This window comes from Alternaria rosae (genome assembly GCF_020736505.1).
Source record: "Alternaria rosae strain MPI-PUGE-AT-0040 chromosome Unknown BKA58scaffold_1, whole genome shotgun sequence".
Taxonomy (NCBI): Eukaryota; Fungi; Ascomycota; class Dothideomycetes; order Pleosporales; family Pleosporaceae; genus Alternaria; species Alternaria rosae.
The window spans coordinates 2,459,537-2,485,463 of record NW_025763570.1 but is presented as its reverse complement, the minus strand read 5'-3'; the positions used below and the strand labels follow the sequence as shown (position 1 = coordinate 2,485,463).

At 52.1% G+C, this 25,927-nt stretch overlaps 7 protein-coding genes across 7 annotated transcripts; 5 read left to right on the top strand and 2 right to left on the bottom strand.

Annotated features, from left to right (window-relative positions):
* Nucleotides 1–838: 838 nt before the first annotated feature.
* On the top strand, nt 839–1,988 carry BKA58DRAFT_407488 (uncharacterized protein; the record flags this gene model as incomplete). The annotated part of the gene is made up of 2 exons (XM_046172031.1): nt 839–1,834; nt 1,881–1,988. The coding sequence occupies 2 exons, from the start codon at nt 839–841 to the stop codon at nt 1,986–1,988; spliced, it is 1,104 nt and encodes a 367-aa protein (XP_046031109.1).
* Nucleotides 1,989–2,165: 177 nt separating this feature from the next.
* BKA58DRAFT_15811 (uncharacterized protein) lies at nt 2,166–3,742 on the top strand. Its single transcript, XM_046164910.1, has one exon. The coding sequence runs from the start codon at nt 2,343–2,345 to the stop codon at nt 3,666–3,668; it is 1,326 nt and encodes a 441-aa protein (XP_046031108.1). The 5' UTR covers nt 2,166–2,342; the 3' UTR covers nt 3,669–3,742.
* Nucleotides 3,743–4,369: 627 nt separating this feature from the next.
* BKA58DRAFT_350911 (uncharacterized protein) lies at nt 4,370–8,066 on the bottom strand (the record flags this gene model as incomplete). Its single annotated transcript, XM_046168536.1, has 6 exons — nt 4,370–5,682; nt 5,733–6,784; nt 6,892–7,325; nt 7,386–7,775; nt 7,826–7,922; nt 8,020–8,066. 6 exons carry the CDS (start codon nt 8,064–8,066, stop codon nt 4,775–4,777), a joined length of 2,928 nt encoding a protein of 975 aa, XP_046031107.1. The 3' UTR covers nt 4,370–4,774.
* Nucleotides 8,067–8,133: 67 nt separating this feature from the next.
* BKA58DRAFT_15757 (C-type lectin protein) lies at nt 8,134–11,925 on the bottom strand. The gene is made up of 10 exons (XM_046164897.1): nt 11,700–11,925; nt 11,598–11,642; nt 11,436–11,537; nt 11,241–11,362; nt 10,798–11,027; nt 9,609–10,740; nt 9,191–9,530; nt 8,866–9,140; nt 8,716–8,797; nt 8,134–8,666 (listed from the first exon to the last, which is right to left on the bottom strand). The coding sequence occupies exons 1-10, from the start codon at nt 11,822–11,824 to the stop codon at nt 8,600–8,602; spliced, it is 2,520 nt and encodes an 839-aa protein (XP_046031106.1). The 5' UTR covers nt 11,825–11,925; the 3' UTR covers nt 8,134–8,599.
* A 1,854-nt stretch (nt 11,926–13,779) lies between these two features.
* On the top strand, nt 13,780–15,366 carry BKA58DRAFT_15753 (uncharacterized protein). The gene has a single exon (XM_046164895.1). The coding sequence runs from the start codon at nt 14,099–14,101 to the stop codon at nt 15,062–15,064; it is 966 nt and encodes a 321-aa protein (XP_046031105.1). The 5' UTR covers nt 13,780–14,098; the 3' UTR covers nt 15,065–15,366.
* Nucleotides 15,367–15,481: 115 nt separating this feature from the next.
* BKA58DRAFT_372962 (phospholipid methyltransferase-domain-containing protein) lies at nt 15,482–19,428 on the top strand. The gene is made up of 8 exons (XM_046169172.1): nt 15,482–15,988; nt 16,091–16,676; nt 16,729–16,800; nt 16,858–17,599; nt 17,664–17,879; nt 17,966–18,933; nt 18,990–19,080; nt 19,137–19,428. The coding sequence occupies exons 1-8, from the start codon at nt 15,799–15,801 to the stop codon at nt 19,191–19,193; spliced, it is 2,922 nt and encodes a 973-aa protein (XP_046031104.1). The 5' UTR covers nt 15,482–15,798; the 3' UTR covers nt 19,194–19,428.
* A 263-nt stretch (nt 19,429–19,691) lies between these two features.
* On the top strand, nt 19,692–23,039 carry BKA58DRAFT_464203 (Lon protease C-terminal proteolytic domain-containing protein). Its single transcript, XM_046174901.1, has 2 exons — nt 19,692–20,526; nt 20,578–23,039. The coding sequence occupies exons 1-2, from the start codon at nt 20,058–20,060 to the stop codon at nt 22,893–22,895; spliced, it is 2,787 nt and encodes a 928-aa protein (XP_046031103.1). The 5' UTR covers nt 19,692–20,057; the 3' UTR covers nt 22,896–23,039.
* Nucleotides 23,040–25,927: the final 2,888 nt, after the last annotated feature.

The window sequence follows — 25,927 nt, the reverse complement described above, 5'->3', positions numbered from 1 at the left end:
TTCCGTAAATGTCTAATATTTGTTAGAAGCAGGAGAAGTGAATGAGAAAGTGGTGAAGCATTAATACACATAACCTGTACATGAGATCCCATAGGTAGGCCTCTTATCCGTACGACTTGAAGGGTTTTGGATGCGTGATTTCTCTGGTTCAGTGATGAACGAGCCAAGGTACACGCTTTCGTTTCATTTTTACATAGCTCGCTCTATCCAAGGCGGCGCGTGGCGTTAGCTATCATAAGAAGCTCATCAGTATTAGGTTTACCTCTTCGAAGATACTCCCACATGCTGGACACGAAAACGCACAATTTTCACATTCATCGAAGCCATACAACACGAGTGCCCTACAGATGCTTTCAACGCCAAGGAAGGATGTAAACAAAACCTTCCACGAAAGGCACCGCAAAAATCATCGCTGTGTGATGCCAGAAAATGGTTTGGCCGATCAAACGAAAATGCGCGAAGAGACATCGCACGTCGGGAATTGTATCGTGGGAGCGACAGTAGAATATTGCTGGATGACCTATGAGCAGTTGTAAGTTGCCAATGGCGATTGCTGGAGCTCTTCGGAATGCACGATACATCTGCGTTGGTAGATAGGGCGGTTTTACGGAAACATAGATGAAATTGTTGTGCGAAAGATCGCACTCTCGACTTGCAAATTTCCAGCGGTGACGATGGAGGCGGATGCCCAGGTGTGCAAGAGGGCAAAGGTAGCCAGCACGCCGGGAATGGAGGAGACGCAGTCGCACGGACCACACACTAGTCGGCCCGACGCCAAATGCAAACCTCGCGTCATCGCCCCTACATCTCAACTACGCGCAACATTCACTCGCGCCTCATGTTTGCATCCAGGATTGCTGGATCATCGTTACGGACCGCATGCTACGCGTCTCGGTTGCCGGCGGTTCCTGCCTTCCGTCCTGCTGTGTCACAACTTCGTCGCCTTTCCCAAAACCGCGTGCATCATGACCAGCAGAGGAAGGATACCCACAAGCCTTCAGACGAGCAACCATCTGTCTTGGTAGATGTATCACGGCCGATCGACCATACTACCGAAAACGCGACACATGAAATTCCTACGGGGGTTAGATATCTTCGCCCTGCACTATGGGCTCTCTCGGTATCCTGCGGCATCTTTTACGGTCTCGCTTATCTGGAGGCCAAGGCAGAGCTCAAAGAAAAGCCGGCATCTGGTGGAGGGTGGTTTCAAGCACCGCGATGGAACACAACACAACGCGGACCGCCAACCCCGACTGAAGTCGTAACTGGAGCCTGGACCGGTCTCGATCCCATTTCGAGAGTCACATACGGACTTATCGGGGCCAATAGCGGCGTTCATCTCAGCAGCTTTCTCATGCCTAAAGCCTGGGACGCACTATGGCATACACCCGCTCGCAATGTCAACTACACTCAATTCACATCCATGTTTGTACATGCTGGAGCCTTGCATTTTTTCGTCAACATGTATTTCTTGAACAACTTCATGGCGCCAGTCGGGTACTCGCGACTGTTCGAAGGTAGCCCATATCATACGTTGTCGTTCTTCCTCTCGGCGGGTGTGCTGTCAGGCTTTGCTCAACACTGGCAGACATGGAGTACCCGCATACCCTTCCATAACAGGCGGCCAATCCCTGAGATCTTCATCAAATCCGGCGGTGCATCAGGAGCACTTTTCGGAATACTAGGGGTGTTCTGCATGCAATATCCGCACGCTGGAATAGGGATATTGTTTATTCCAGTACACTTCGATGCGCAATATGTTCTGCCTGCGATCCTTCTTTTCGATCTCGTTGGCGTCATTCGCGGCTACAGCTTCGTGAACTTTGGCCACGCAGTGAGTTCAATGCGCATGACTCCATGGGATTTACTAACATTACTAGGCTCACTTCGCCGGCGGGATGCTTGGCATAGCATACTCATATTTTGATGGTAAAACAAACCTTTGGAAACCGCTAGTGCGCCACTGGAAACGCCGCCTACAGTCTTAGATCGTACGGAGAATCGGAGCTCATAAAGGACTAATCAAGCGGCTATTTGAAAGGCTGCAAACGTTCAGACAGTGTACAACAGCGTCGAAAGTCCTAACAAGCCACATCCTCGATGACACTTCTCTCAGTACATGCATTAGGACAAAGAACACAAACATTATCAAACTTCACATCTGTTCAATGCAGGGGCAGTCGTGTTTGCACCGGAAATCCCAGACGATTACTTTCATTTATGTGGTACAAACCGATGATGCTGTGGCCAATATATAAGAGCTTAGATCTTACAAGCCCATTGACTTCTCGAAAGAGATACCGCAACCATCAGAGACACACATCACCATCGGACCCCAGAACATGCCTTTCAACACTCCGAATGACAGTGTCACTATCACGGTCAAATCCGACAACGGTCACTTTATTCCGATCAAAATCAACAATCGCATACTCAGAAGTTGTCCGGCAATCAAGGCAATGCTCCCGGGTACCATACTACCAAATGTGCAAGTGAAGCCTTTTCAGGCTGTGACAAGTTATCTGGACGGCGACGAGCTCCCGTCGGTCTTCGCGAGTCATGTCGACAGTGGTGCGCCTTTGCTCTTCTTTGCTGAAACGTGGGCGCTTGCAGCACGACTTCGTCTTCCTACCTTGCAAAATGAGCTCATATCATTCATGACCGACGTTCACGCCAACATCATTGCCGGGAGCGGAACAGACGTGCGCTGGCAGCACACTGCCGATGGGTCTCTCGTCGAAGCTTTCCAGCATCTCCGAGAACAGGTCGATCCGAATAGTCATGCCGAAAAGTTCCTCATATGCTTTGCTGGCAGGACAGCACCATTCATCAGCGAACTGGAACGGAACCTCAACAGCGAACATCTTGACTCTGCTATCCGAAATGAAGTATTGGCGGAAGCACGATCCTTCGGTCCGGATCCCATCAAACATCAACCACAACTGTTCCGTATCGATCCCCAACAGCCACCAAGTTATCGACGCCTTGAGCAAGATTGTGACGATACAGGTATGGCCGATGGGTCTTGGTCACCCTCCGGGTCGTCACGCTCAATCACCAGGGACGACATATGCACACTACAATTGCCTCAGATCCATAGAGGTACGAACAATATCATATGGAATTCGCCCCAGATGATTCGTCGTCCTAGGAAAACTATACAATGCCTTAGATCTCCGAACCCTGGATCTCCGCCGCTACATAGCCAGCATCCCAACCGATTCGACCATGATAAAGGGCCACTGGTACGCACGCAACCTGGGGGCCCTAGTGATCCAGATACAGGGTACACATCGCAGACTGTCGATTCCGATGATCCCAATTGTCCCACTGGCGATAATGTTAACGTGATCCGTCTGACAGGTCGAAGCCCAGGCCGCCCACCATCGCTACCTTCTCCGGCCAATCAACATCATGACACCACATCACCCTACATCATCCAAATCGCGCAGCACAACAATAACGCCCATAATAATGGAAACCACACTCACTACGGCGACAAAAATAGTACGACTGCACATGCTCAGGGTAGTAGTAGTGGACGCTCAAACCGGACTGTACGAGCAGTAGCGGATGGTCGAGAACGGCGCTACAAGCTTGTCAGGGAGAAGAAGGGAAAGCGATCCAAATGGGTTTCGCTCTTAACATACGGCAGCAAGTACAACTAAAAGAAAAGCACGTGGTGTGAATGCCTTTAATTTTGTTGGTAGACCGTGCATTCACATATGCACATACCGATGCGTCATCATTATATAGCTCCAACCAACGTCTTGCTTATCAATCAACCCCTCTTGTTACCATGAAACGCTCAATTTTTATGCACGATACCACACCCCAAAGAACCAGCTCCTGACCCTCTCCCTCTTACTCATCCTGCTTTTCGCACTACCCATTTTCAGTTTATCGCTATCCTGACGGATTAGCTCTATGCTATTGATCGTGCGCAAAGCAAGACCACCCAGGCCTTCCATATCCACATCTTCTTCGCCCTCTTCCGGAAAACCCCCATTGCACCTCGTTTCTAGATCGCTCTGACGAGAACAAAATCCGATTTTCGTCCTTTTTCGTCTCTCGACGACAAGACTGTCGATTGCACGGAGAGCTAGGGAAGAGGCGTCTTCAGGGTCTTCGATGTCCTCTTCTGTTTTGTTGTACCTTGCCTCTGTTGGTGGGAATGAAGGCGTTCTTGCGTGACAGCGTGTGAGCGGATATGTAGAGACGTGAACACGGCTGTGTACGGTGTCGGTAGGAGATGACATGTCTGTGTGGTGTGCGCGTGGTCTTTGGATATTGGATATTGGATATTGGATATTGGATATTGGATATTGGATATTGGATATTGGATATTGGATATTGGATATTGGATATTGGATATTGGATATTGGATATTGGAGGCGCTCGTCAGTAGTTAAGAGCTAATGTGGCTGTCGCTTTGATGAAGGCTGGAGATATCCGGTAGCGTGGAGAGCTGAGACAGAGTAGAACGTAGCTGAGGCAGAAGGGAGGCTGATGTAAGAGAATTGAAAAAAGAAAAAAAGAGCAGACAACTGTGATAACAGATTTGAAGTGAAAAACTGCGGCTTCAGTTCTTTGCAAACCATGGGAGCCATGATGAAGGTACCTTGGTTTGATGTGTTCCGTATGCCTATACATTGCTTCCAAACATGCCCTCTCTTCTTTCGCATTACTCATCCCTCATATTTCATTGGAAGTGAGAACCTTACGTCAGATGTACCGAATTGACGCCGAAACAGCCACTTGGATGGTACAACCCTCAAAGCACGCGTCGCATTTCATCAGACACCGAGAAATCAATGTCCGCTCCCGCTAACTTGAGGCCAAGAGCCCTAACCTTCTCCCTCAGCTGCTTCTGGTACTTTTCAGGCATGGAAGACAGCCCGCCAAGTCCTCTAACCTTGTATATAATCTCGGGAGGTAGCAGTGTAAGGTAGTCCATGTCGGGTGAGTTCATCATCTGCCTGAACTTCTCATCAAACATCTCTTCGAAGTCGTCCGCGTTCAGCCCGTGTGAGGGGCTGCAAAGATGCTCCATGGGGACATCGGTATAGCCTAATCCACGTAGCGTCTGACATGCAAGTATCTTCATCTGCTGTTCGCATGATGTGCAGTACCAGCGCGACACCTTCTCCACACCGAGCTTCTTTACACATGACTTGTGAAAGTACCTCGTAGTACAGTCGCGGTGTGAGCAAATGACAGTGTCCTTCGCGGGTGATTCACCCTTCGGTGCGGTAGCATGACAGTAGCACATGTATTTTGTACCTGGACGCTCGAATTCGTTATGCTGGATATTCTGTAACATGACCTGAGTGAGCTCCTGCTTGGTGAATCCGTTCTTCGCATAAAGTCGCTCGAATCGAAGCTCTTGAGCAATGAGTGCTCCAGGACTGAGGCCATTCTTAACGTGGTCGTACTCTTTCTGTAGACGAGCAGGTACGCCATCTGGGTTGCGATTGCGCGCTCGAATAGTCGGATCTTCCATGAGATAGTTGATCAGGTCATCGTCTACTAGCATCAAGCGGCCCTTGGTTCGATGGTCCTTCTCGTATAGTGACAGTAGTTTCTCTCCACGGAGGCGATTGAAAGGCCCGGTGCTACACAAGTCTAGGCATGGCATCACTAGGTAGCATTGATCTCCCAAAGGATCAACACAGGGACAGTCTACGTTAGAGTCAGTGTCTGTTGCTAAGTGCCGGTTATGATGAACTTACGAGGCTCATGAAAGGGACAATCAAGGATGTCATTGTTCTCAAACGAACATGACGTGCTGTGTGAACAGCCATTCCAGGACGGCGGGAACGGATTCGTGAGTTGATCGCCGACAAATTTGCGTATAAATCTAATCCAGTGCATGTGTTTGCCATGTTTTGTGATCAGTAGTATAGGTTCAGGCAGAGGTACTGGAGATACCTCCTTAGCGAATGCCGTGTCCGTAGAGACTGGCTCTGATACCACCTCGGCGGACGCATCGTGACCACTGGCGATCGCCGTGTATGATAGCACATTCTGACAACTATCGTGGTCCTTAGTGTAAAGCATAGTCTCAGGTAGCGTGGAAGCAGCTTGTGCTAAAACGTCACCCACCCCATCGATATCTTCAGTGGCTTCAGTTCGAAGATCAGAAAGACTCATAGCTGCCTCCGATGTAGACTGCTTCTTTGCCTTGCGCTTCGCCTCTCGTGCTTTCTTAGCCTTCTTCCTCTGGGAGATTGCGAGATGGCCGTTGACAGAGTCTTCCGTCTCAGACGTAAAGCTCTCGGGGGCTGACATACCCCAAACCTTTGGAGGCTTTACTGCTGGAGCTTGGCTATAAGGCTCACTTGTAGGGCTCCGTGTGATTGAGAGTCCTGGAAAGTCGCGCGAATCGGAAAGCCATGGAGTCGGTCCAGGCCGAGGAGCACGAGCGGGAGGCTTACTTGGAATGTTACCCCAAGCGCGCGTATTTGCTACCGATTTTGTTGGTGTCACTCCGTTTGTGACGATTTGCCATCCATCAGGAGCTGGTTGCGATTTGTTGATCCTGCCAGGCACAGTAGTCGGCCCCCGCTCTAAAGCCTTGACGTTTATCACCAGAACCGCAGCCGACTGTCTATTCGAGGTTGGGGCGGGTGGTAAAGGTAATAGCGGAGTATGATAGGGCTCGATATCCGCATGGTAGAGTCCGTCGTCGCCGTTCACGCGCTTGTGGTTGCTCTTAAGATGCCTTCGGTCAGAGATATCAAGGTCACCAGACCACCGCGGCGACTGGTCATCGTCCTGATCACTAAATTTTTGTCAGTTTTGGAAATAATTGAGTCGCACAATCCAACGAACTTGGACAGCGTCTTGTCGCAATTTCGCGCGACGAAAGATGGGGTGAGGGCAACGAACCTGACCGGTGGAGCAGTCTCATCCGCGGGGGTGATAACACCACTGGAATCACTCAGACTAGACGCGACCTTCTCTCCAGTTTTCCAGTCCTTTCTAGTATACCTCTCTTCTACAATACCGTACGCAGTCTTGCTGGTGTATCGGAGATAGCCTGCTCGCCGCATTCGCACTTCGGCATTGTCTTTCTTGACCAAAACGATGTCCTCGAGAATGGCTTGCTTGAATGTATCAACGAGGCCTTGAAATATTTTGAGTTCTTTTCCCTGCATTCCCTTCGTTTTGGTGTTGCGTCTGAGTAGCTCGTCGATACGGAAGGTTTCCAAGATGCGGTCCATTTCGGCTTCGAAGTCAACGTCTAGAGACTCCGCAGGTGCCTCAGCGAGCTTTCTAAGTCCCTTCCGGCCGACTTGAGTGCTGTAAACATGGGCGTGGTACTGTGGAGTAGTCAGTGATTTAAACAGAGTCGATACCAAAGCGACAGACTCAGCACCTACACGAAGCTGTCGCTCAATCTCCTCGATCTCTTCCGGATTTCGTGGCCCGTCCGCGTTGTTGCTCGTTATGCCTTCAGCTGAATGTACAACCGAGTCGATGTACCTAATCTCCTCCTGCGTGACGACTCTAGATCTACTCGCCGCTCTTGCCAGACGCTTGGCATCCTTCCGCTCACGCTTCGAGGATAGAGTGTCCTCATCGCTGAGATCTCTCGCCTTTCCACGTTCTTCTAGCTCAGATTCATCCGGTACGATGTTCCAGTCGATCTCGCCACAACCCTCATAGACGGCTCGTAAGCGCTCGGCAATATCGTGATGACGCTTGTAGTGTTGCTCCTCAATACCCATGCAGTATTTGCAAGTGTGACCGCGAAGTCGCATGAACATAGCCTGAAGATATTAGTGCATTGTTCGCCTTGGGTATGTCCCATGCAACGAACCTGATGGAAGCGCACGCATGGCTCGCTGTGCTTGCCGAAACAAGACGCCCTCGCGCCGGGATGGCTCAACGGACGCTCGCAAAAGCCGCAGTGGTGTCTATTCGATTGTTGTTAGCGACCGTCTGCTTTGGGTGGTTGCCTTAGGACTGCGTTCCGGTGGCCCAAACAAACAAGCACTGGGATCAGCAACTCACTTGAGCGCCTCCGAATCCTCCCACTTGAAGAGGAGACTGTTGACCATCTTAATTCTGTTTGCGCTTTCCAAATCGATCGCGACCTGAGTAGGCTGATGGCGGGAAGGCAGAGCAGCTAGGATATGATGTTTTGAGAGTGTGAGCGGGAAATGCACGCGCGATTGAGACGATAATTCTGCTTGGACACAGAGTGCAGTAAGAAGACGCACAATTGTTTGGGATTATTGGTGGCAATGTAGCGGGGCGATGTGCAACGGCTGTTGACCGGTGTAACAGCGTATTCAGGGCTGCTCCGAGGCTGACTACGTAATTGGGCGGAAAGAGCGAGTGACTGTGACTGTGACAACAATGAAATGACTTCTGTAGAGACAGCAACCAACGAGACTTGCGCGACTCTCATGTATCTTCGATCAAAAAGAATGCCTTCAGGTCGTTGTGAGGAAACGACTCGTCGTCGTTGCGGTGAAGAATGCAGTAAACCGACCATCCGCGAGGTCTCGCGTTGTTGCATCATAACGGCCTGGATTAGACAGGATTTTGACACCATACAAACGCGAAAACTACGCAACAAGTATCACTGCTAAACATCCGACACAATGCGCGCACCGGCCCAGACATAGGGATAGTTGCGTTGATACCAGTTGACGCTTCGATACGTTAGTCAGGTGGTCTCAGCTGCAGCCGCTATTCACTTACAAGGTCTTACGCCCAGCGATGCGTGGATGCGTCGCCCATGATCCACCCAGGGTGACGTTGTGTTTACCGTCGAAGAAATCGGCTGCCTGCTGTCAGCGATATCGTCTCATCATGTGTTGAGGAGCAGAAGTCCGTCGCATTGCATCATACCTGTATAGCCTGGATACAACTCCATTGGCTCGAAGCCATCATGCTTCTCCAGCACAGTGCTAGTCCACTCCCAAACACCACCAAGGTCAGATTGGCCGCAGAGCTTGTTGCCCTTCTCGACCACTGAAACTGGATGCCAGTGTTTGAAGCCCACGTTCGTTCCTTCAAGGTCAATGAAAAGATTGCGGGGGTTGAGACTAGATGCTGCGCCAGAGTCGCCGTTTGACAAAGCTTGGGATGGCGGCGTCTCAAAAACGCCTTCGTTGATCAAATGGCTGCAGACCGTTAGTCAAGAGTCTACGAAGATGAGTGACGTGCATCGTACCCATTCACTGCTGGAATCGTGTTTCCAAGCGAGCTCTCGAACTCGGGCTTCATGCTGTCGACATAGCTGTAGATGCTTCGTGCTTCTTCTATGGTAGGGATGCGACCGCCCATCCAATGCGCACAGCCAGCTAATTCGTCGTAGGAGGCAACCACAGGCCAGCCCATGACGAATTTCAAGGGAACAGTGCCGTAAACAGTACGTACAAACTTCCCTTCGGTATTGCTCTGAGATGAGCCATTAACACCTTCATGGTGGCCGTTTACAACGCTGTCTCTCTTGCCAGTGCTCAGGTCCTTGGCATTTGAGTATGGCTGTTCGCACCACGATGCAGGTATGGCTGCATTCGACAAGTTAGCAGACGAGCTTAGACTTTTGATCAAGACATGCGGCCGCTCTCGCTGCAGTGATTACATACATGTCTTTCCTGTTTCGGATAGATATGTGGCATACTCCCCGTTTGTGATTGGCCGAGCCTTTGCGCGGAAGGACTCGACATGTGCTGAACGGTGAGGTCTCTCGTTATCCCAGCCAAAGTACCGCTTGGTCTCAAAGTCATTCTCGGGGTCTTCGAGGCCGATGTCGATGTCCGCTTCGGGTATGGTGAACCACTCGTTGGCGGTTGCTAGAGTCTCGGATTGCGCTGCAAATGCCGAAAAGTCTGGGATTTTGGTTCCTGGAGGTGGTAATACTTTGTCGCTCTGAATCAGCATATAGAGTAATGTCTCTAGGTGCATGGCTTCATGTTCAAAGCCGATCCACAGTGCTCGCGACACGCGACCATTCGACTCTGCTTCTCCCGAAGTGTACAGCGCTTCAACCTTTTGTCGCACAGTCTCTTGAAATCTCAGGATCGTGTCCAGTGGGGGCCACTCTTCGGGAACCTCGGAGTGAGCGTGACACTGAGTTGGGTCTTCAACATCAGGGTCAACACCACGTTCAAAGATCTTCCAGAAGTAGGTAGGGTCCGACGACTTGCCATCAGTGGCACGGGCGATGTGAATGTCCAAGAATGTAGGAATATGGCCAAGGTAGAATATGCACTCGTTGCGAAGCTTGATGGGCTTAGATAGTAGCTCTTCCTCAGATATCATGTCCTTGGTGACCGCATCCCAGGCCGTCCAAAGCTCACGCCACTCGACCAAAGATGGCACCGGCTTCGCTGCGTATTCCTCGGGTTTGGTAGGGAAGAACACTGCAGGCTTGGAGACGAAATGCAGGCCGTAGTCGCCCTTCGAGTTTGCCCACACAACGTTCTCTGCGAGTTTGGCCAACTCCCAAAGCTCCTTTGCTTCCTCGCGGCTATACTTGTAGGATTCTTCGATGCGAACTCTCTCGCCCTGCTTGATACTGACACCGTCGACAACAGTATCCTTGCGTGGTGCGACAAAAGCGTGATGTCTTCCAGCATGTTCGTCGTACTCTCCGATGGCTTCCCAGTCCTGGATATCGAAAGCTTCTTCGCCCATGAGTGCGTTTGCGTGCTTCAGCCCGTTGAGGATGAACTTGTGTGTTACACCGCTACGATCGTTGTATGCATGGTAAACACGCTAGGATAGAAATCAGCTCAGTGGATGCTTGCAGGCCTGTGGGTGCGATAGGTTTACCTCGGGATCCTTGCATGAATCGATACCGATGAGCATAGTATCACCAGTCTGGAGAACCGCACCAAATCCAGCAAGGAATTGCGGTACTTCATGGCGCTTGAAGTTGCCCAAGCTAGAGCCCAGCCAAAGGATCGTTTTCGGTTTCGCTTCGACTTCGGGAGTCTTCAGCCACTCAAGGGCATCATCGTAGGTGCCATATAGGCCAAAGCATTTGACGTGCTTGTACCCTTCTGCGTGCTTGATTAGCGAAGCTCGGGCGGTCGGATCGCCCCGTATTGCGCAATGATAAGGAGATAAGTGTCTGGGCCACCAATGTGTTGAGGTGCATGTATGCAGGTTCATGTAGGTCTAAGCCACATTGACAGGAAAGTGATGCAAACGTGCCGCACTATACAAATTACACTACCCCCCTCAATGTCGAGCATGATAGAATGAACACTCACCTGTAGGTATTTCCCCAAATGTTCTCTCCAGCTCCGGCAGGGAAAGATCGACTGCGTAATACTCGACGTCTTTGCCAAGACGGTCGACGGCTTGCAAGAGGATGTTTACTTTCCTGAGGTTGCTGCAAATACATTAGTATTCACGAAGCACAGGGCTCGTTTCCAATCTCTTGCGAAGTGCGAGCAGGACCGTACCCGCTCCCCAGTTCCACGACAATGGATCCCGTCGGGATTCGTTCGGCGATTTTCTCCGCATACGTCTCAAGGACTTCAATCTCAGCATTTGTTAGGTAATACCTAGCATTGCAAACATTCATTAGCTTGGTGTTTATGTAAACCAAACGTGAAGCTGCTCACTCGTCCTGGTACGTGATCTCTTCGAATAAACGAAGGCCTTCCTGGCTGAAAGAAGAAACAAAAGGTTAGCGTGCATCATGGGCTGACCCAATCGTTGCTTACTCATAAAGCAGCAACGTAGGCAGCTTCTTTTCGCCGCCATCCAGAGGCCGAAGGCCCTTCTTGATATCAGCGAGGATATCCGACTCGGCCGTGTCCGTGCGTATGTCGATTATTTTGGTCGCCATCTCTCTGGAATGTTTGAAATTGGATACTGTAGTCAATCGGTATGCCCCTCAAGAGCCGGTCTACTAGATGCGTCTTATGCCGAGGGTCGCGCGATACTTATACAGCGCGTAAAAGTACGTAATGTGGGTACTCGGACGCTTATGCCGTGCGGTAGCTGACGGTGACTAGAGGGCCGGTAACTGTTCAAACGGAATAGTGTAGAATGCATTACTTCGTCAGAATCTGTACTGCCTGGCTAGCGGCTGTGGTGGTAATATCACTCGCAAACACGCGACAAATCAGACGCGGTTCCTTCTCACGGTCAACGGCGGCGCGAGAAAAACGCCTGTTCGAGTCGAGCACATCATCGGTAACAACCCCGCCGACAATCTACTCTGGTACCAATGCCATCCGGAAGCATGGCAGATGGGACGTCAAGCATTGTTACGAGTCCATAATGATGACGTCAATGTGTGCCGGCTAGGGAAAGGACGGAAGTCCGGGAGCAAGGCAAAGAAGGAAGGTCTCGAAAACCGACACCAGACCACAGCGTCCAGGAACACGCTGCAGAGCAGGCTGATGCTGTTCCTCGGTCGCAAACTCTCGCCGGCCGTGACATATTCGTGGATGACCACGCTGCCTGTTGCGGGGTCGATGCCTTACTGCATAAGCGATGCCGTCACAGTGGAGTCGCGAACTTGTTGACACATTACTGTGCGCTCAATCATGGCTGGGCATGGCAACTTGATCGGCAAGGTGAGCGACTTGCTAGACGCGGTTGGCATTGGCGTAGACGGCATGGAGCATGTCAGGTACAAGTGTGTTAACGAGCAGAAGCATGTGGGCAGCAACCGTAACGACCGGCTGGGCAGACCTCGGGACTCTGATGCAGAATCATCACGTGATCGGCTGTGAGCCTTCAAAGGTTAGCTCCAGTCGATGCACACCTGGGCAATAAGGCCCCAAGTTTACGATGACGCGAGGTGCAACACCAGCGCGGAACAACAGCGTGCGGAAAAGTCCGCGCGTCAGAAAACAATCATCAGACTTATACACATTCACCATCCGTGTCAGCTATCCATGCATCGTCCGCTGGACGTCGTGCTGAAAAGCCACGAACCGCACGTCATGCAACAACAACCTTGGTCGCCCGCATACCCGCTGTGACATGACACGCATGCAGGTGCTCTCACTCGCGCGCTATCCCTCTTTGAGATCACTCGCACTCCCTTTCAATATCATCTCAGCACTCATACCACGAAACGATCGCAGTGCATTTGGTGGCCGACTCTGAGTCGTTCTGCGCAAAAGGGCCAATGCTGGTTTTCTCGGCGCTTTCGTCTCGCTCCTTACTCACCAGTTTGCCAATATCCAAAGTTTCTTTCAAGATGAGGGCTGCCGAGGAATTCAAGCAAACGCAGCTCGTATGAGACTCCCCTTTTATGCGTGCATGTCGGCTGTCACATCATTTCACTGATGTTGCGTCGCCTCGAATGACGCTACGCACCAAGCACAGAAGCACATCGTGGCTTCCCCCCTTGCATAGGGCATCACAATACCACGGCCGAACAAACGAACGGCATCCGCTAGAGCCGTACCTGATTCCATCATTACCGCCTAACTCCGCATGCCTTTTGAAACGTCGGAAGTACTGAACCCAATTCACGCGAATGCTTACGGAGTCTCAATGCGTCTGACACGGTCACCAGACGCAGGGTGAAGACGTTTTCAACAAAGACGGCAAAGCAGCAATCGTGCACACCTTTGCACCCCGCATGAATGTCGTGCTTCATGGGTCTGGCGGCCTGAGCGACTCGAGCACCCCATGATAGGAGAGTCCAGCACAGAGCCTAGCTGCGGCAAGCCTCCCGACACCTCTTGGTGGCCCTTCCAAGATTACAATTGTCTCCGGGCACATGGCTTTGTCGCAGTCTGATTACAACTCTCATTGCTCTGTGATGGCTACGAGATGGGTGACTGGCCGCCAACCGCGCTGACACTCGAGTCGGGCGTTACGCCACTGCTCTTCCCGAGCCTTGCTTGCACTTGTTGTTCCCGTCATTCGCGACAGCGTTCATATTGTATGGAACATGCACTCGCTAAAGGTGATTAGTCTCTATTGAACATAGACGCTGCGGTCTGCTGAGTTCGCCCGCGATCAAATAAGTCTTTCAATCAGACGAAGTGGAAGCACTGCATCTGCAACATCCCGATTTCATGTGCCGGACATCAGCTGTGGCTCAACCTATTACTCACTGGTCTTGCAAAAAAGCGATTACTGTACCATCCGCAACATGGGCCCCTCTCAGCTGCGGGTCACCCCCGTTACCAACAGTTCCTTCCCTACGAACGAGTGTCCTACTTGGAATGCCGATCTCTCAACACTGCAGTCCGAGAAGGAAATCCTGGAGGATGGACTCGCCAATCGTGTTACCTATTTGCAGGTTCTACGTAAGAAGCAAGCTCGAACAGAACGCCGGCTGGTCACGGATCCCTCACTACCACGGAAGAAGAGGAAGAGGTTTCAACAGGTCAAACGTAAATTGGAGAATGAGATAAAGCACCGAGAGCAGGATGAGCAAGCTTTTCTCAACAACCTCCAGGCTTGCAAAGCAAACATTTACATCGCCGAGACCGTCTCTCTGCCATCTACAGCCACATCCTCAACGTTATCAGACTTTGCCTCAATCTCGACAGGATGCTCGTATCCAAGAGCCTTGGAATCGGCGCCTACAGAAACGAGTTGGAACGGTTGGATGAATGAGTCGGCTCTCTCTCAATCCCAGAGAGAAAGTACCAACCCTTTTTTCACCTTAGATGTCGCACCAGGCGAGCACCTGGAAGCCATAAGTATCGACGGAATGATGTCGAATGACTACAAGCAGCCACGCGATGCGCAGCATACCCGAAAGATCGACCCTATACAATGTGCATCGTCCAACACGCCGATGCATTTCCTGCTGAGCCCCGAGGCTCCGATATTCCACCCTCAGTCCACGTATACGAACCAGGAAGGGAGTCTAGCTATACGACTAGCCGAAGTCAATCTTCCTTCGACGATGGCAGCCACAACGTCAAGTCTGGTGGTGTTGGAGCTTCTGCACAGATGCCTTGTCAGTCATGCAAGCATGGGCCAAGCACGATGGCAAAGTTCACTTGGGGATATAGATGATGGCTTGTGTGGCCTGTATTTAGCCAAGTCCAGCACGGGCGCAACTGCCCCGGGTGGCAAGCTCGAGTACAGAAGAAGCTCTCTATAATGAGACCACGCTGGCATGTCAGGCAGGTTCCATAACACCCCACGGTACATAATATTATTGGCAGGGTCCCACACTCATTGGTGCGGTCAGCGGTGTATATAATTGGATCCACACATTTCCATCACGCTCGATCGCTTCCGATGGCGCCTTTCTTCAACTCGGCAGCAGGCACAATTGGCGAATGCGGATCCATCGGAGCAAAAGCTGTTCAGAGAATATGCAAGACAGGACATTTGAGCGGGAGAGAACGAGGTAGCTACAGCCTGTTGATGTTTACCATGTGAAATACAAGAATTGGTTGCTTGCGTTTGTCATTTGGCCTCGGCCCATCGCTGCCCTATTTGGTGAAGCGGGCTGCCCCACACTGTGCCGTCATCACAGCGCACCCGTGTTTGCGCGACTTGCAGACAACCGAACCACCTCTCCCCTCAGATCCACGTTCAACATCTGCACGCTAGCTAGAGTTCAACACTCTACGCCCGTCCGTCGGCCTAAAGAAGAGAAGCGTGAGTTCCTGGTGTCCAAGAAAGACGGAACCTAGAGCCGTGCTGTGTGGCTCCAACGAGTGCCTCCACTCCATCCCGGCAGTTCATACAGCAGACCACTGCGCAGTGCTTGCATAGCGTCGCGGCAAGCTCGCGCCGCAGCCGTCCCAGCAATATCAACCGGCGAACCCCTCACCTGGCGGGGGCCGCAAGAATCGATACCTTTTCCATTGCTTCGTCTCATCCAACATGGCTGATGTTAGCAATGGGTCCAACGCCGACGATGGCCAGCTACGCGAGCGGCCGTCGGCTAAGCCACTGCATCTCAACAACGCAGACGATGCTAAGCAAAAGGTTTTGGAGCTGAACGACCAAGAAGACAAGAATCACAAAGATGACAGCAAGAAACGAACCTATGGAAGAACTCCAGACGGTACAGGTATGCCGCCCCTCGTGCTGCACCGAAACGAAAGCAATTACTATGCATGCATAGCGTGTCCACCCGTACCACGAACTACTCATACTAACACTACACGTCTAGTCTTCATCGTTCCACAGACTCACGACATGGTCTCGCAGCTGCTCTCGCCCTCGCAACCCAAGAACTTGTCCGATATAGCAGTCCTCGCCGTGCTTGCTGCCCTGATCCTGACCTTCATCGTACTGCCCAAAAGCGCCCGCATACCCATATTCGCAATCATCTTCCTCTTCTGGCGCGCCGGTTACAATGCCGGTATCGGCTGGTTACTCGATGGCCAGTCTAAACACAACCGTCTCGTCCTCTGGGCGAAACAAAGCCATGTCTTCGAGAAGCCTGAATCTGGCAAGAATCCACACCCCGCCCTGTATAAGCTCCTCAAGCGGGAACTAGAGACCAAGATTCCCAACGATTATAACTTCGACGAAGCGCCGCTTGAGTACAACACGTGGCTCGTGTTTAGGCGTGTAGTAGACCTTATACTCATGTGTGACTTCGTTTCATACTGCCTGTTCGCCCTCGCCTGCTTCAACCGTCCCCAAGAAAGCTTTCTCTTGTGGATCCTGCGCTGGACAACTGGTGTTGTTCTATTTCTTTTCAACCTGTGGGTCAAGCTAGACGCCCACAGAGTTGTCAAGGACTTCGCTTGGTTGGGAACCCCTCCTTGGCTCTGAAAGATAGACGTCTGACATGCGAGACAGGTATTGGGGCGATTTCTTCTACCTCATTGATCAAAGCCTGACCTTCGATGGCGTCTTTGAGATGGCACCGCAGTAAGAGGTTCCATGGCACCTTCAGCTGAAAAAGACGCTAACTCGCCGGTTCACCAGTCCCATGTATTCAATAGGCTATGCTGGATACTATGGTATTGCCCTCATGATGGCAAGCTACAAAGTCCTAGCAATCTCGATTATCGCCCATGCAGCCCAATTTGCCTTCCTTTCCATAGTTGAGGAGCCTCACATAAACCGCTTGTACAATCCGCCGCCTCCCCGCCGTACGCGCCACAATTCTGGAGATCTCCAGCTCGAAGACCGGCCTAAAACTAGCCAGTCTGATCTCGCCTTCTCTGATACCGCCTACGATCCCACCAAGCACCAACCAGCCCAAACGCACCATATTGTAGGGCCTCTGAACACGGATTTTCATCGATCCATTGATCTCACGGTAGTATTGCTTTCGTTCTACATGATGTGCTTGGCGACGCTAACACCCAACACTTGGTTGGTACGAACGTTTCTCTTCATCAACGCCTTCGGGTGGCGGCTCTGGTACGCGTTAGGACTAGGCTACATTCTAGATCGACAGTCAAAGAAGAAGAACTGGACCAAACATTTCATCAAGTACGGCGACACGAAGGAGGAAGCCTGGCGCCAATGGAAATCACTATACCATATGAGCATGACCATGAGCCACGCCTCGTTTCTTGCTGTAGCGTGGAAAATGTACAGTCTGCCTGCTGATGGTCTTAATGGCCTCACGCTTTTCCGACATGTCCTTGGCTCGGGTATGATTGTACTTCAGCTCTGGGTTGCCATGAGCATCTACGAGTCTCTGGGGGAGTTTGGATGGGTAAGTCTTGGACATTTGAAGTGAATGTAGGATTTACGCTAACGCTGCATCTTCATCTCTGCAGTTTTGTGGCGACTTCTTCTTCGATCCGCCTTCAAGGTCACTCACTTACTCCGGTATTTATCGTTTTCTGAACAACCCCGATCGTGTTCTGGGATTAGCTGGTGTCTGGGGCGTAGCTCTCATTACTTGGAACCCCGCGATCTTCTATCTTGCTACGACCGCCCATGTCCTCAACCTCGCGTTCCTCCAGTTTGTCGAGAAGCCTCATGTCATTAAGGTAGGTCCAGCGTTCCTTTAGTCAAGGTTCTTTGCGATGCACAATGCGTTGCCTTGACCAGGACTTTACTGACAGTGTATCGTTAGTTGTATGGGCGAAACCTACGTGAGATGTCGGGAGTCAGTAAAACCGTACGCCAAGCACTACCAGATCCAGTACGCCAATGGCAGTCGGCAGCCGACGAGTATCTCAACTCTACTATGGAATTTATCGAAGAGTTTCTGGATAACGTAAGACGCAAAGTGGCTGCCCATGTCGATGCCTTGATCAAGGATACAACAAGCCGATTCAAATCTTACCCAACGCGCATTCCCGTCAGCGGCCGTTCGTCGGAACCCGTAGGTCTGGATGCGAAGCAATACAGGCTCGAGGTTGAGGGTACCCTCTCCCCACCGATAGTAGAGCAGCAAAAGAGCGGTGGTCGCGAAGGAGAGTTGGCAAGAACACCAGCTGTTCGTACCAATGGTTTCAAAACACTCATCCTCGAGTACGGTGCACCCATCAGGGTTCGCTGGCAAGCACCTATCAACCACAGCAAGAAAGACTGGATCGGCCTGTACATGGTTGCTGACAACCAATCTCGAGAAGTTACACGCATCAGTTCCAATGGGCGATGGGTAGCCACCAACCCCGATGTCTTTGACTCTACGAGAGCTGATGACGGCATCTTGGTTTCGGACAAGCTCGTACCAGCCGATAGCACGGATGAAGAATCATCCGATTGCTACACTGGCGAGGTCGAGTTTCGTGGAGACAAGCTCTGGTGGACTACTGGTGTATTCGAATTCCGGTACCACCACGGTGGTCGACATCACGTCATGGCGCTTTCACAAGCTTTCGAGATCCGAATCCCAAGGTTTGACGAGAATGACGTTGAAGCGGATGCCAACGGTACGATCCAGCGCGCGGTGGAGGAGACGCTGCTTGCGGTCATCCAGAACTGCTTTGATCGCGACCCCGAAATCGCGCCATCTACCTCGGAAGAAACTTTTGGCAGTCTAGTTGAACGAGATGGCAAATTTGCGCGACGTGTTGTCTTCGCAGTCCACCAAATGTAAGTTCTCTCCCTTGGTGCGTTGTTGCATGGATTTTGTGACTGACGATGTCCAGGTTTGGTATCGAGTTCGCTCCTGAGGTGGTACAAGCCGATGGCACGGTCAAGAATTTGGCCTGGAGGATTCTTAATGCCAAGAAAGTCTTGGTGAGCCATTCACGAGCTACAGCATGAAGATTGGGTCACTAACGGCGTATTGGCAGGCCCCTTACAGTATGTCGTCCGCTACGCATGGTAGGAACACCCCGACCATGGGTTGAGGGAAGCTTGTACGGCATACCCGCGATTGGTTCATGGAGACGATAGCTGAAGCTGGGCATTGTCTTGATAGAGAGGACTTGTAGAACATGGGCTGTCCACCTTGGCACTGAACAAGGGTAGGATGCCATGTACGTCTTGCGATTACAGATGTGGCGCAAGCAGAAGACACGCGATGTACAGTGTAGCGTAGTAGGTGTACATGAGCATAAAAAGAATCGAATGATTTTGAGTAAACGTTACTGGATTAGCGTCATGTGATTTGAGCTACACCTGCAACAGGACGCCTTGTCCATATATGAGAGACTCTGCGACAGCATGCAGTGCTTAGTCAAATATGGTTGTGTGTATCACGGTACTCGTTGCCCGGTTTGGGCTTGCTGTTCCCTCGCGCCCCCATCGACATGGACTTTAGTGCTGAAACGTGACGACAAACGCATGGTAGAGCGTGCGATGACGGCAAGATTGCGAGCGGGATGCGGAGGTCACGTTATCAGATGGCGATGGCGAGGGCGAGGGCGTCACGATGGACGTGATTCGCGCCGGCTAGTTTAACCTCGGTCTGGCCCGTGAGAGCATCTTCTGGAAGCTATCACGCCTCCTCCGCCGACCATGTCGCCGTCGCATTGACGCTTCTATCTACAGGACAGTCTAGCTTGCGAGTGCGACATACTGGTGTACTTGTTTACGTGAAACACGTTGGGGTGCTGTCTCTTTGTTCTGCACCGTCCATCTGGTACCCTCTCATCCTTCGGGAGTCCGCACCAGCGACACTGCCCAGCGGGTCCGCACGTCACCACGCGACATCGCGCCTTCCTCGCTCACACGCTCAACCCATCTCGCCAGCAACTCGTCGTCAGCACCTCATGATGGGCAAAGGCTCTTCCAAGACCAGCACCAAGGTGCTCCCGCTCATTCCGCTCGCGCCACCGCTCGCCGTCCTCCCTGGCACAACACTCAAGATCCCCATCACCAACCGCTCCGATGTCGCTGCCATCCTCGCCAAGATATACAGCATTAGCCCTACCGCGAAGCCCGACGCGGCGATCACGGTAGCCTGCGTGCCGCTGAAGTCGAACACGCTGGGTCCGGACGGACAGCTGCTGATCGACGATGGCCATCAGGGGGACAAGACGGTGTTCGAGAGCGATCCCATGCAGGCGACTAAGAAAGACATCTATGGATATGCTTGCATCGCCAAGGTCAGCGGTGTCCAAGGCAGACGGCAGGGCGACCTGAGCCTGGTGGTCGAGGGCCTGGAGAGGGTGCAGGTCGTCGACGTCGTGCAGGAGCGGCCGTACTTTGAGGGAGAACTCATGGCCGTCGACGAGTACAGTACGTATATCGCCGTCTGAATTGGTGCTGGACGCATACTGACTGGCACAGTCGACATCGCGAGTGCAGACCTCCTGAACCAGTTCAACCTCCTCAAGCAGCTGTCGCGCGAGCTGCTCGCCCTCGTCCGCCTCTCCGCCATTCTACCGCGCACTCCACAAGTTACGCTCTCGCCCATTGTCGCGCGGAGACTCGAGATGTACATTACAAGGAAAGACTTGTCAGAGGCTGGGGCGCTGGCCGACTTCATGGCCAACGTGGTGGAAAGTACACACGAGGAGACGCTGCGCATTCTGGCAGCTGTAGACGTCAAGGAGAGAGTGGACAGGGTCATCGAGATTCTCCAGCGGCAGATCAGCAGCATCCAAGGCAACACGCGCATGACTGTCACAACAACACAGACACAGGGCGGCAGCTTGGACATGGACACACTGCGACGGCTGCAGCAGGAAGCCCTGTCAAGAAGAGGCAAGATGGGTGGCGGTCTCCCAGCTGGATTCCCTGCCGGCTTCCCAGGCGGTGGGCAGCAACAGGCCGGCGAAGAAGAGCCGAACGAGATTGACGAGCTGAAGAAGAGGCTCCAAGATGCCAAGTTGTCCCCAGATGCTGACAAGGTGGCTCAGCGCGAGCTGTCGAGGCTGCAGAAGATGAACCCAGCCCAAGCAGAATACCAGGTCTGCAGGAACTACCTCGAGAACCTCGCCGAAATCCCCTGGACCAAAACGACAGTCGATCAACTTGACGCCACTACATTGGTCAAGGCAAAGAAGCAGCTCGACGACGATCACTATGGTCTCGAGAAGATCAAGAAGAGACTACTTGAGTATTTGGCAGTGCTCAAGCTCAAGGAGCAGGCAAACAGGACCATCGATGACCAGATCCGCGCCCTCGCCGATACACCCGAGGGAGATGAGGAGGCCAAGGAACAAGACCCCGAAGACAAGGTTGCAAAGGAACCATCCGAGACTGAACTGCGGCTGTTGGAGAAGAAGCGCATGGTCGACAAGTCGCCGATCCTGCTGCTTGTTGGGCCGCCAGGAACGGGAAAGACTTCGTTGGCCAAGTCAGTCGCTACCGCGCTTGGTCGCAAGTTCCACCGCATCTCGCTTGGAGGTGTACGTGATGAGGCGGAGATCCGCGGCCACCGTAGGACCTATGTCGCTGCTATGCCTGGTCTCATCGTCAACGGCCTGAAGAAGGTCGGCGTTGCGAACCCAGTCTTCCTGCTTGACGAAATCGACAAGCTAGGCATGTCGAACCACAATGGCGACCCCGGTGCAGCCATGCTCGAGGTGCTCGATCCAGAGCAGAACCATACTTTCACAGACCACTACGTTAACATTCCCATTGACCTTTCCAAGGTGCTCTTCATCGCCACCGCAAACTCGCTCGACACCATTCCCCCACCGCTTCTCGATCGTATGGAGACCATCCAGCTCTCCGGTTACACTACACTTGAGAAGAGGCATATCGCATCAAGACATCTGATTCCGAAGCAGATCACCAGCAATGGTCTCCACCACGAGAACCTCAACATCCCGACCGACGTGCTCGACAAGATCATCACATCCTACACACGCGAATCCGGTGTGCGAAACCTCGAACGCGAAATCGGCTCCGTCTGTCGTTCCAAAGCCGTCGAATACGCCACGGCGAAAGACACAAACACTCTCGCAGCGTACTCCCCTGTTGTCACCTTGGAAGATCTCGATACCACGCTCGGCATCGAGAAGTTTGCCGAAGAACTCACTGAGCAATCCTCCCGCCCTGGTGTTATCACAGGGCTGGTCGCATATAGCACCGGCGGGCAAGGCTCTATTCTGTTCATCGAGATAGCAGATATGCCCGGCTCAGGCCGCGTCCAGCTTACCGGCAAACTAGGTGACGTACTCAAGGAGAGTGTAGAGGTAGCCTTGACTTGGGTCAAGGCCCATGCATTTGATCTCGGTTTGAGTGCAAGCCACGACGAAGACATCATGAAGAGTCGTAGCATCCACGTTCACTGCCCCTCTGGTGCTATTCCCAAAGACGGTCCCAGTGCCGGCCTCGCGCACACCATCGGACTTATCTCCCTCTTCTCTAACCAACCCGTTCCGCCTACATTGGCCATGACTGGTGAAATATCACTCCGCGGAAGAGTGTTACCTGTCGGCGGTATCAAAGAGAAGCTGATTGGAGCGCTGAGGGCGGGCGTCGAAAGAGTACTCCTTCCCGAGGGCAACAGAAAGGATGCTAGGGATCTGCCGTTGGAAGTCACCCAGGGTCTCAAGATTGAGTTTGTAGGCCACATCTGGGAAGCTTTGGGCAAGGTTTGGCCCGAGAGATGGGAGGGTGAAGACGGAAGGAGGGGATGGGAGAGCAGATTGTAGACTGTGGACTGTCTGAGTGTTGGGCTTTGGTGGGGTTGGAAAGGAGTTGGATTGGTGTCTTGCATTTAGCGTTGCATTCGTTACTGCTGGTCTGTGTATACTGTATTAGCTACCTATACTCACATCTCTCACATTACCCATCACTGGTATTTCTTGCCTGTTGTGTCTCAGGCGTTCCCGTTCGATTCTGGCATATTCTCAAATGCTTCTCTCTAACCTTGCTCTGTTGCTCTCCAGATTGCAACTTCGTCAAAAGTGGTCATTCATCAAAGATCTCAGCTGATTGCGACCTTTTCAACGCAGGCCATCAAGCCACGCAATTAGCTGAAAGGAAGAAAGCTTCCTGCTGCCCGGGCATACAGTCATCTTGTCGATGCCACATCGTTTTGTTCCGAAGTATGTCCGTCACCCTGGCATAGGCGACTGTCTCGGGTTGAAAAATTCAACATGATGGCTGACAGCCTGGACTTTCTGCTGGCGACCTAGACGTATATCCATACTCGTCATATGCAGACAAAGGAAGAGTTGTTTCATCCGGAGAATCTCATATGCTGACAACCGTGCTTCCTGGTTCTCCAAACACTCTTCCAGACTTCAACGGCGTCGTCTCGTGCGCTCAGCGCGATGAGCGATGAGCGATGAGCGATGAGCGATTTCAAAAGCCATGTCACAGTCATGGAACTGGCTCACGTTGCGAATCCAAAAGACATTTGCGTCTTTCCATTTGTCCTGTTCGCCACAAATTATCGAAATCATACGAAGGTCTTGTAAACAAGAGCGGGGTGGATTCAAGGCGAAAGAGAGTGTCAGAACATGTGGAGTCTCGAGAGCGAAGGCGGGGAGACTACAGCTTACACACTCTAAATTTCATGATCTGCAGCTAAATACACAGTTCATGACGAGGGGCATTCTCTAGTTGGTCGAGGCAAGATTCCCGACTTGGCTCAAGCCTGGTACATACACATCTTCTGCCATGCAAGGTTTCGCCTTGATGCTATGAGGTCTGCCGTGCTTTTCGTCGGCGCTAAGAAAATTCCAACGATGTCTCTGTTCCTCCTGAAAGCGCCATGGTATATAAGCTGTAAAGTCCTACAACACGGGTGCCCTGGATTCAAAACCACGAAGGCCGAATATTGAAAAGTGGTCTGATGAACCACATACAAGGGATTTTTGATAGCAATATGTACCTGTATCCCATATGTGTCATTTTTGTTCAAGAAATTTGTGACGGTGTGTTCCTGATCATCTTATTGCTGTCTTCTCTTGATTGCCCATGTTATCGCAATGCGAATGAAATAGCGCCATGACTTCGTGGAACCTGATGTGAGACTGGTGGTTATAAAAAGCGACACTATTGCTTCGGGAGGCGACGAGATGTAACGATATCGAATATTGACCGAAGTCGTAGCGTCCAACCGGTGATGCTTCCACATTGTCACATCTCCGAATACTTTGCGAGCCATTCTGTCCTCCACGCCTTGCACAGCGGAGATAGGCGGTTCCGAGCACGCGTCACCCTTCCGGCAGCCTCGGTGACAGACCCTGTCTGTTTGAGCGATACGCTGGATGATCTCCCTATAGCAGATTCCGAACGCGAGCTCAACACCCGACCGTTGCAGCCCAAAATACCGGGAAAGGGTGGGACGGAATGGTGCGGAGGCGGAAGAGGACTGAGCTCTGCGCGGCGCACGGGGACCTACCCCCTAACTTACTCTTACGGTGATGTTCTGGCCCAGACGACTGAGTCAAGCTTTGCCGTACCGCTGTCTCCACTACGGTACTTGTTGGCGTTTCAGAGACCCTGCAACAAATCTTGCAGAGCGAGGCGACGTTGGTAGACGGATGTTGTAGCTTCACGACGGAGCCTAACAACGACTATGCCCGGGTCCGATGCAAAGTATTAATTTGTTCGCCAGGTTGTCTGCTCCTTGCGAAGTCGATCACGCTTGGCTTTGGGGTGAAATTGCTTATCGTGGGACGTCTTGATGAATCTGTTCCGGTATTTTTTTTTTGCATATGACAAGACATCGTAAAAAGTGAGTCGACCCAGAGGAAACACGTATAACGTTGAGGGCTTCTAGTATTAGAGCATTGCGGCATGTTGTAAAGCGTAGCTGATGGACCTATGCCGCGCTCCGTCTCAGGATGCTGGGATTTCTAGGCCTTTCTGTTCTTGCTGACTCCTGCGATATGGTGCATCAACAACATGCGTTTTCACTCAAACCTAATGATTTCGAGTCTCCGCCAGACAAAGGCCTTGTCAATCTCACGAAGCGCCTACATGGGATGCAATTTCGGCAGTGTGCACCGAGATGCAAAGCGGCTTCGACGTCGCATTGGAATGTCGCAGTCGTCTAGACTTAGTACGCGTCGCGCAAGGCCCGAGGCATGTTAATGCTGGAATACTGCGATGGATAAGGGTAGCAACGGCGGCCAGCAGCGGTGGTGCCGGCTCGGCAGGCGGAAGTTGCCGTTGATTGCATGTGCGCGGTACACGCCCGACACGTGCGTGCAGTACAAGGTACCAGCAAGGGAATGATGGGCTGTTGATGGAAGACCCAGAAACCACCGGGGAGTAAAAGTTAGAGTTCGGCTTGACTGCTAATGAAAGCTTGCTGTTGCCGACTCTTCAAGCGGCAAGCGAAGAGGGGCGTGATCCCCACAGCACCCAGGTCATCGGGCCAGCCATAATTACATAAGCTTCTCCACCGATGGCATGGGCTGGTTGAAACAGCACGGATCGTCGCTGCACTTGGGAGGTTGTCGTTGCCAGACTCGATATGGCACCATGGCTTCCCGACTGTCCGCCGTAAGCTCCGATCCAGCCCATGGGTAGAGCTGCATACATGCCCAAAGCCCACCGGCGGCGAGAATTTCGGCGGTACAGTACCTCTTGCAGCGTCGATGACATCGTTGCTTGGCCGCTTCATCTCATGGACGAAACGGCCGACATGCCCAGGTGTGTGTCAGGCTGCCAACGCAGCAAGCGGATTGTCTGTAAGTGGATTACCGACTGTAGCGTACTAAGCCGG

Bases quoted from the DNA above. Each gene is read 5' to 3' on its own strand.
- BKA58DRAFT_15811 (XM_046164910.1), top strand. From the start codon at position 2,343: ATGCCTTTCAACACTCCGAATGACAGTGTCACTATCACGGTCAAATCC.
- BKA58DRAFT_464203 (XM_046174901.1), top strand. From the start codon at position 20,058: ATGATGGGCAAAGGCTCTTCCAAGACCAGCACCAAGGTGCTCCCGCTC. The intron at 20,527-20,577 runs GTACGTATATCG...TGACTGGCACAG, and splicing joins CATGGCCGTCGACGAGTACA to TCGACATCGCGAGTGCAGAC.
- BKA58DRAFT_15757 (XM_046164897.1), bottom strand. From the start codon at position 11,824: ATGGCGACCAAAATAATCGACATACGCACGGACACGGCCGAGTCGGAT. The intron at 11,028-11,240 runs GTGAGTGTTCAT...TCAAGCACGCAG, and splicing joins ATTTGGGGAAATACCTACAG to AAGGGTACAAGCACGTCAAA. The intron at 9,531-9,608 runs GTATGTAATCAC...TGTCGAATGCAG, and splicing joins ATCCGAAACAGGAAAGACAT to CCATACCTGCATCGTGGTGC.
- BKA58DRAFT_15753 (XM_046164895.1), top strand. From the start codon at position 14,099: ATGGGCCCCTCTCAGCTGCGGGTCACCCCCGTTACCAACAGTTCCTTC.
- BKA58DRAFT_372962 (XM_046169172.1), top strand. From the start codon at position 15,799: ATGGCTGATGTTAGCAATGGGTCCAACGCCGACGATGGCCAGCTACGC. The intron at 17,600-17,663 runs GTAAGTCTTGGA...TCATCTCTGCAG, and splicing joins CTCTGGGGGAGTTTGGATGG to TTTTGTGGCGACTTCTTCTT. The intron at 17,880-17,965 runs GTAGGTCCAGCG...GTGTATCGTTAG, and splicing joins AGAAGCCTCATGTCATTAAG to TTGTATGGGCGAAACCTACG.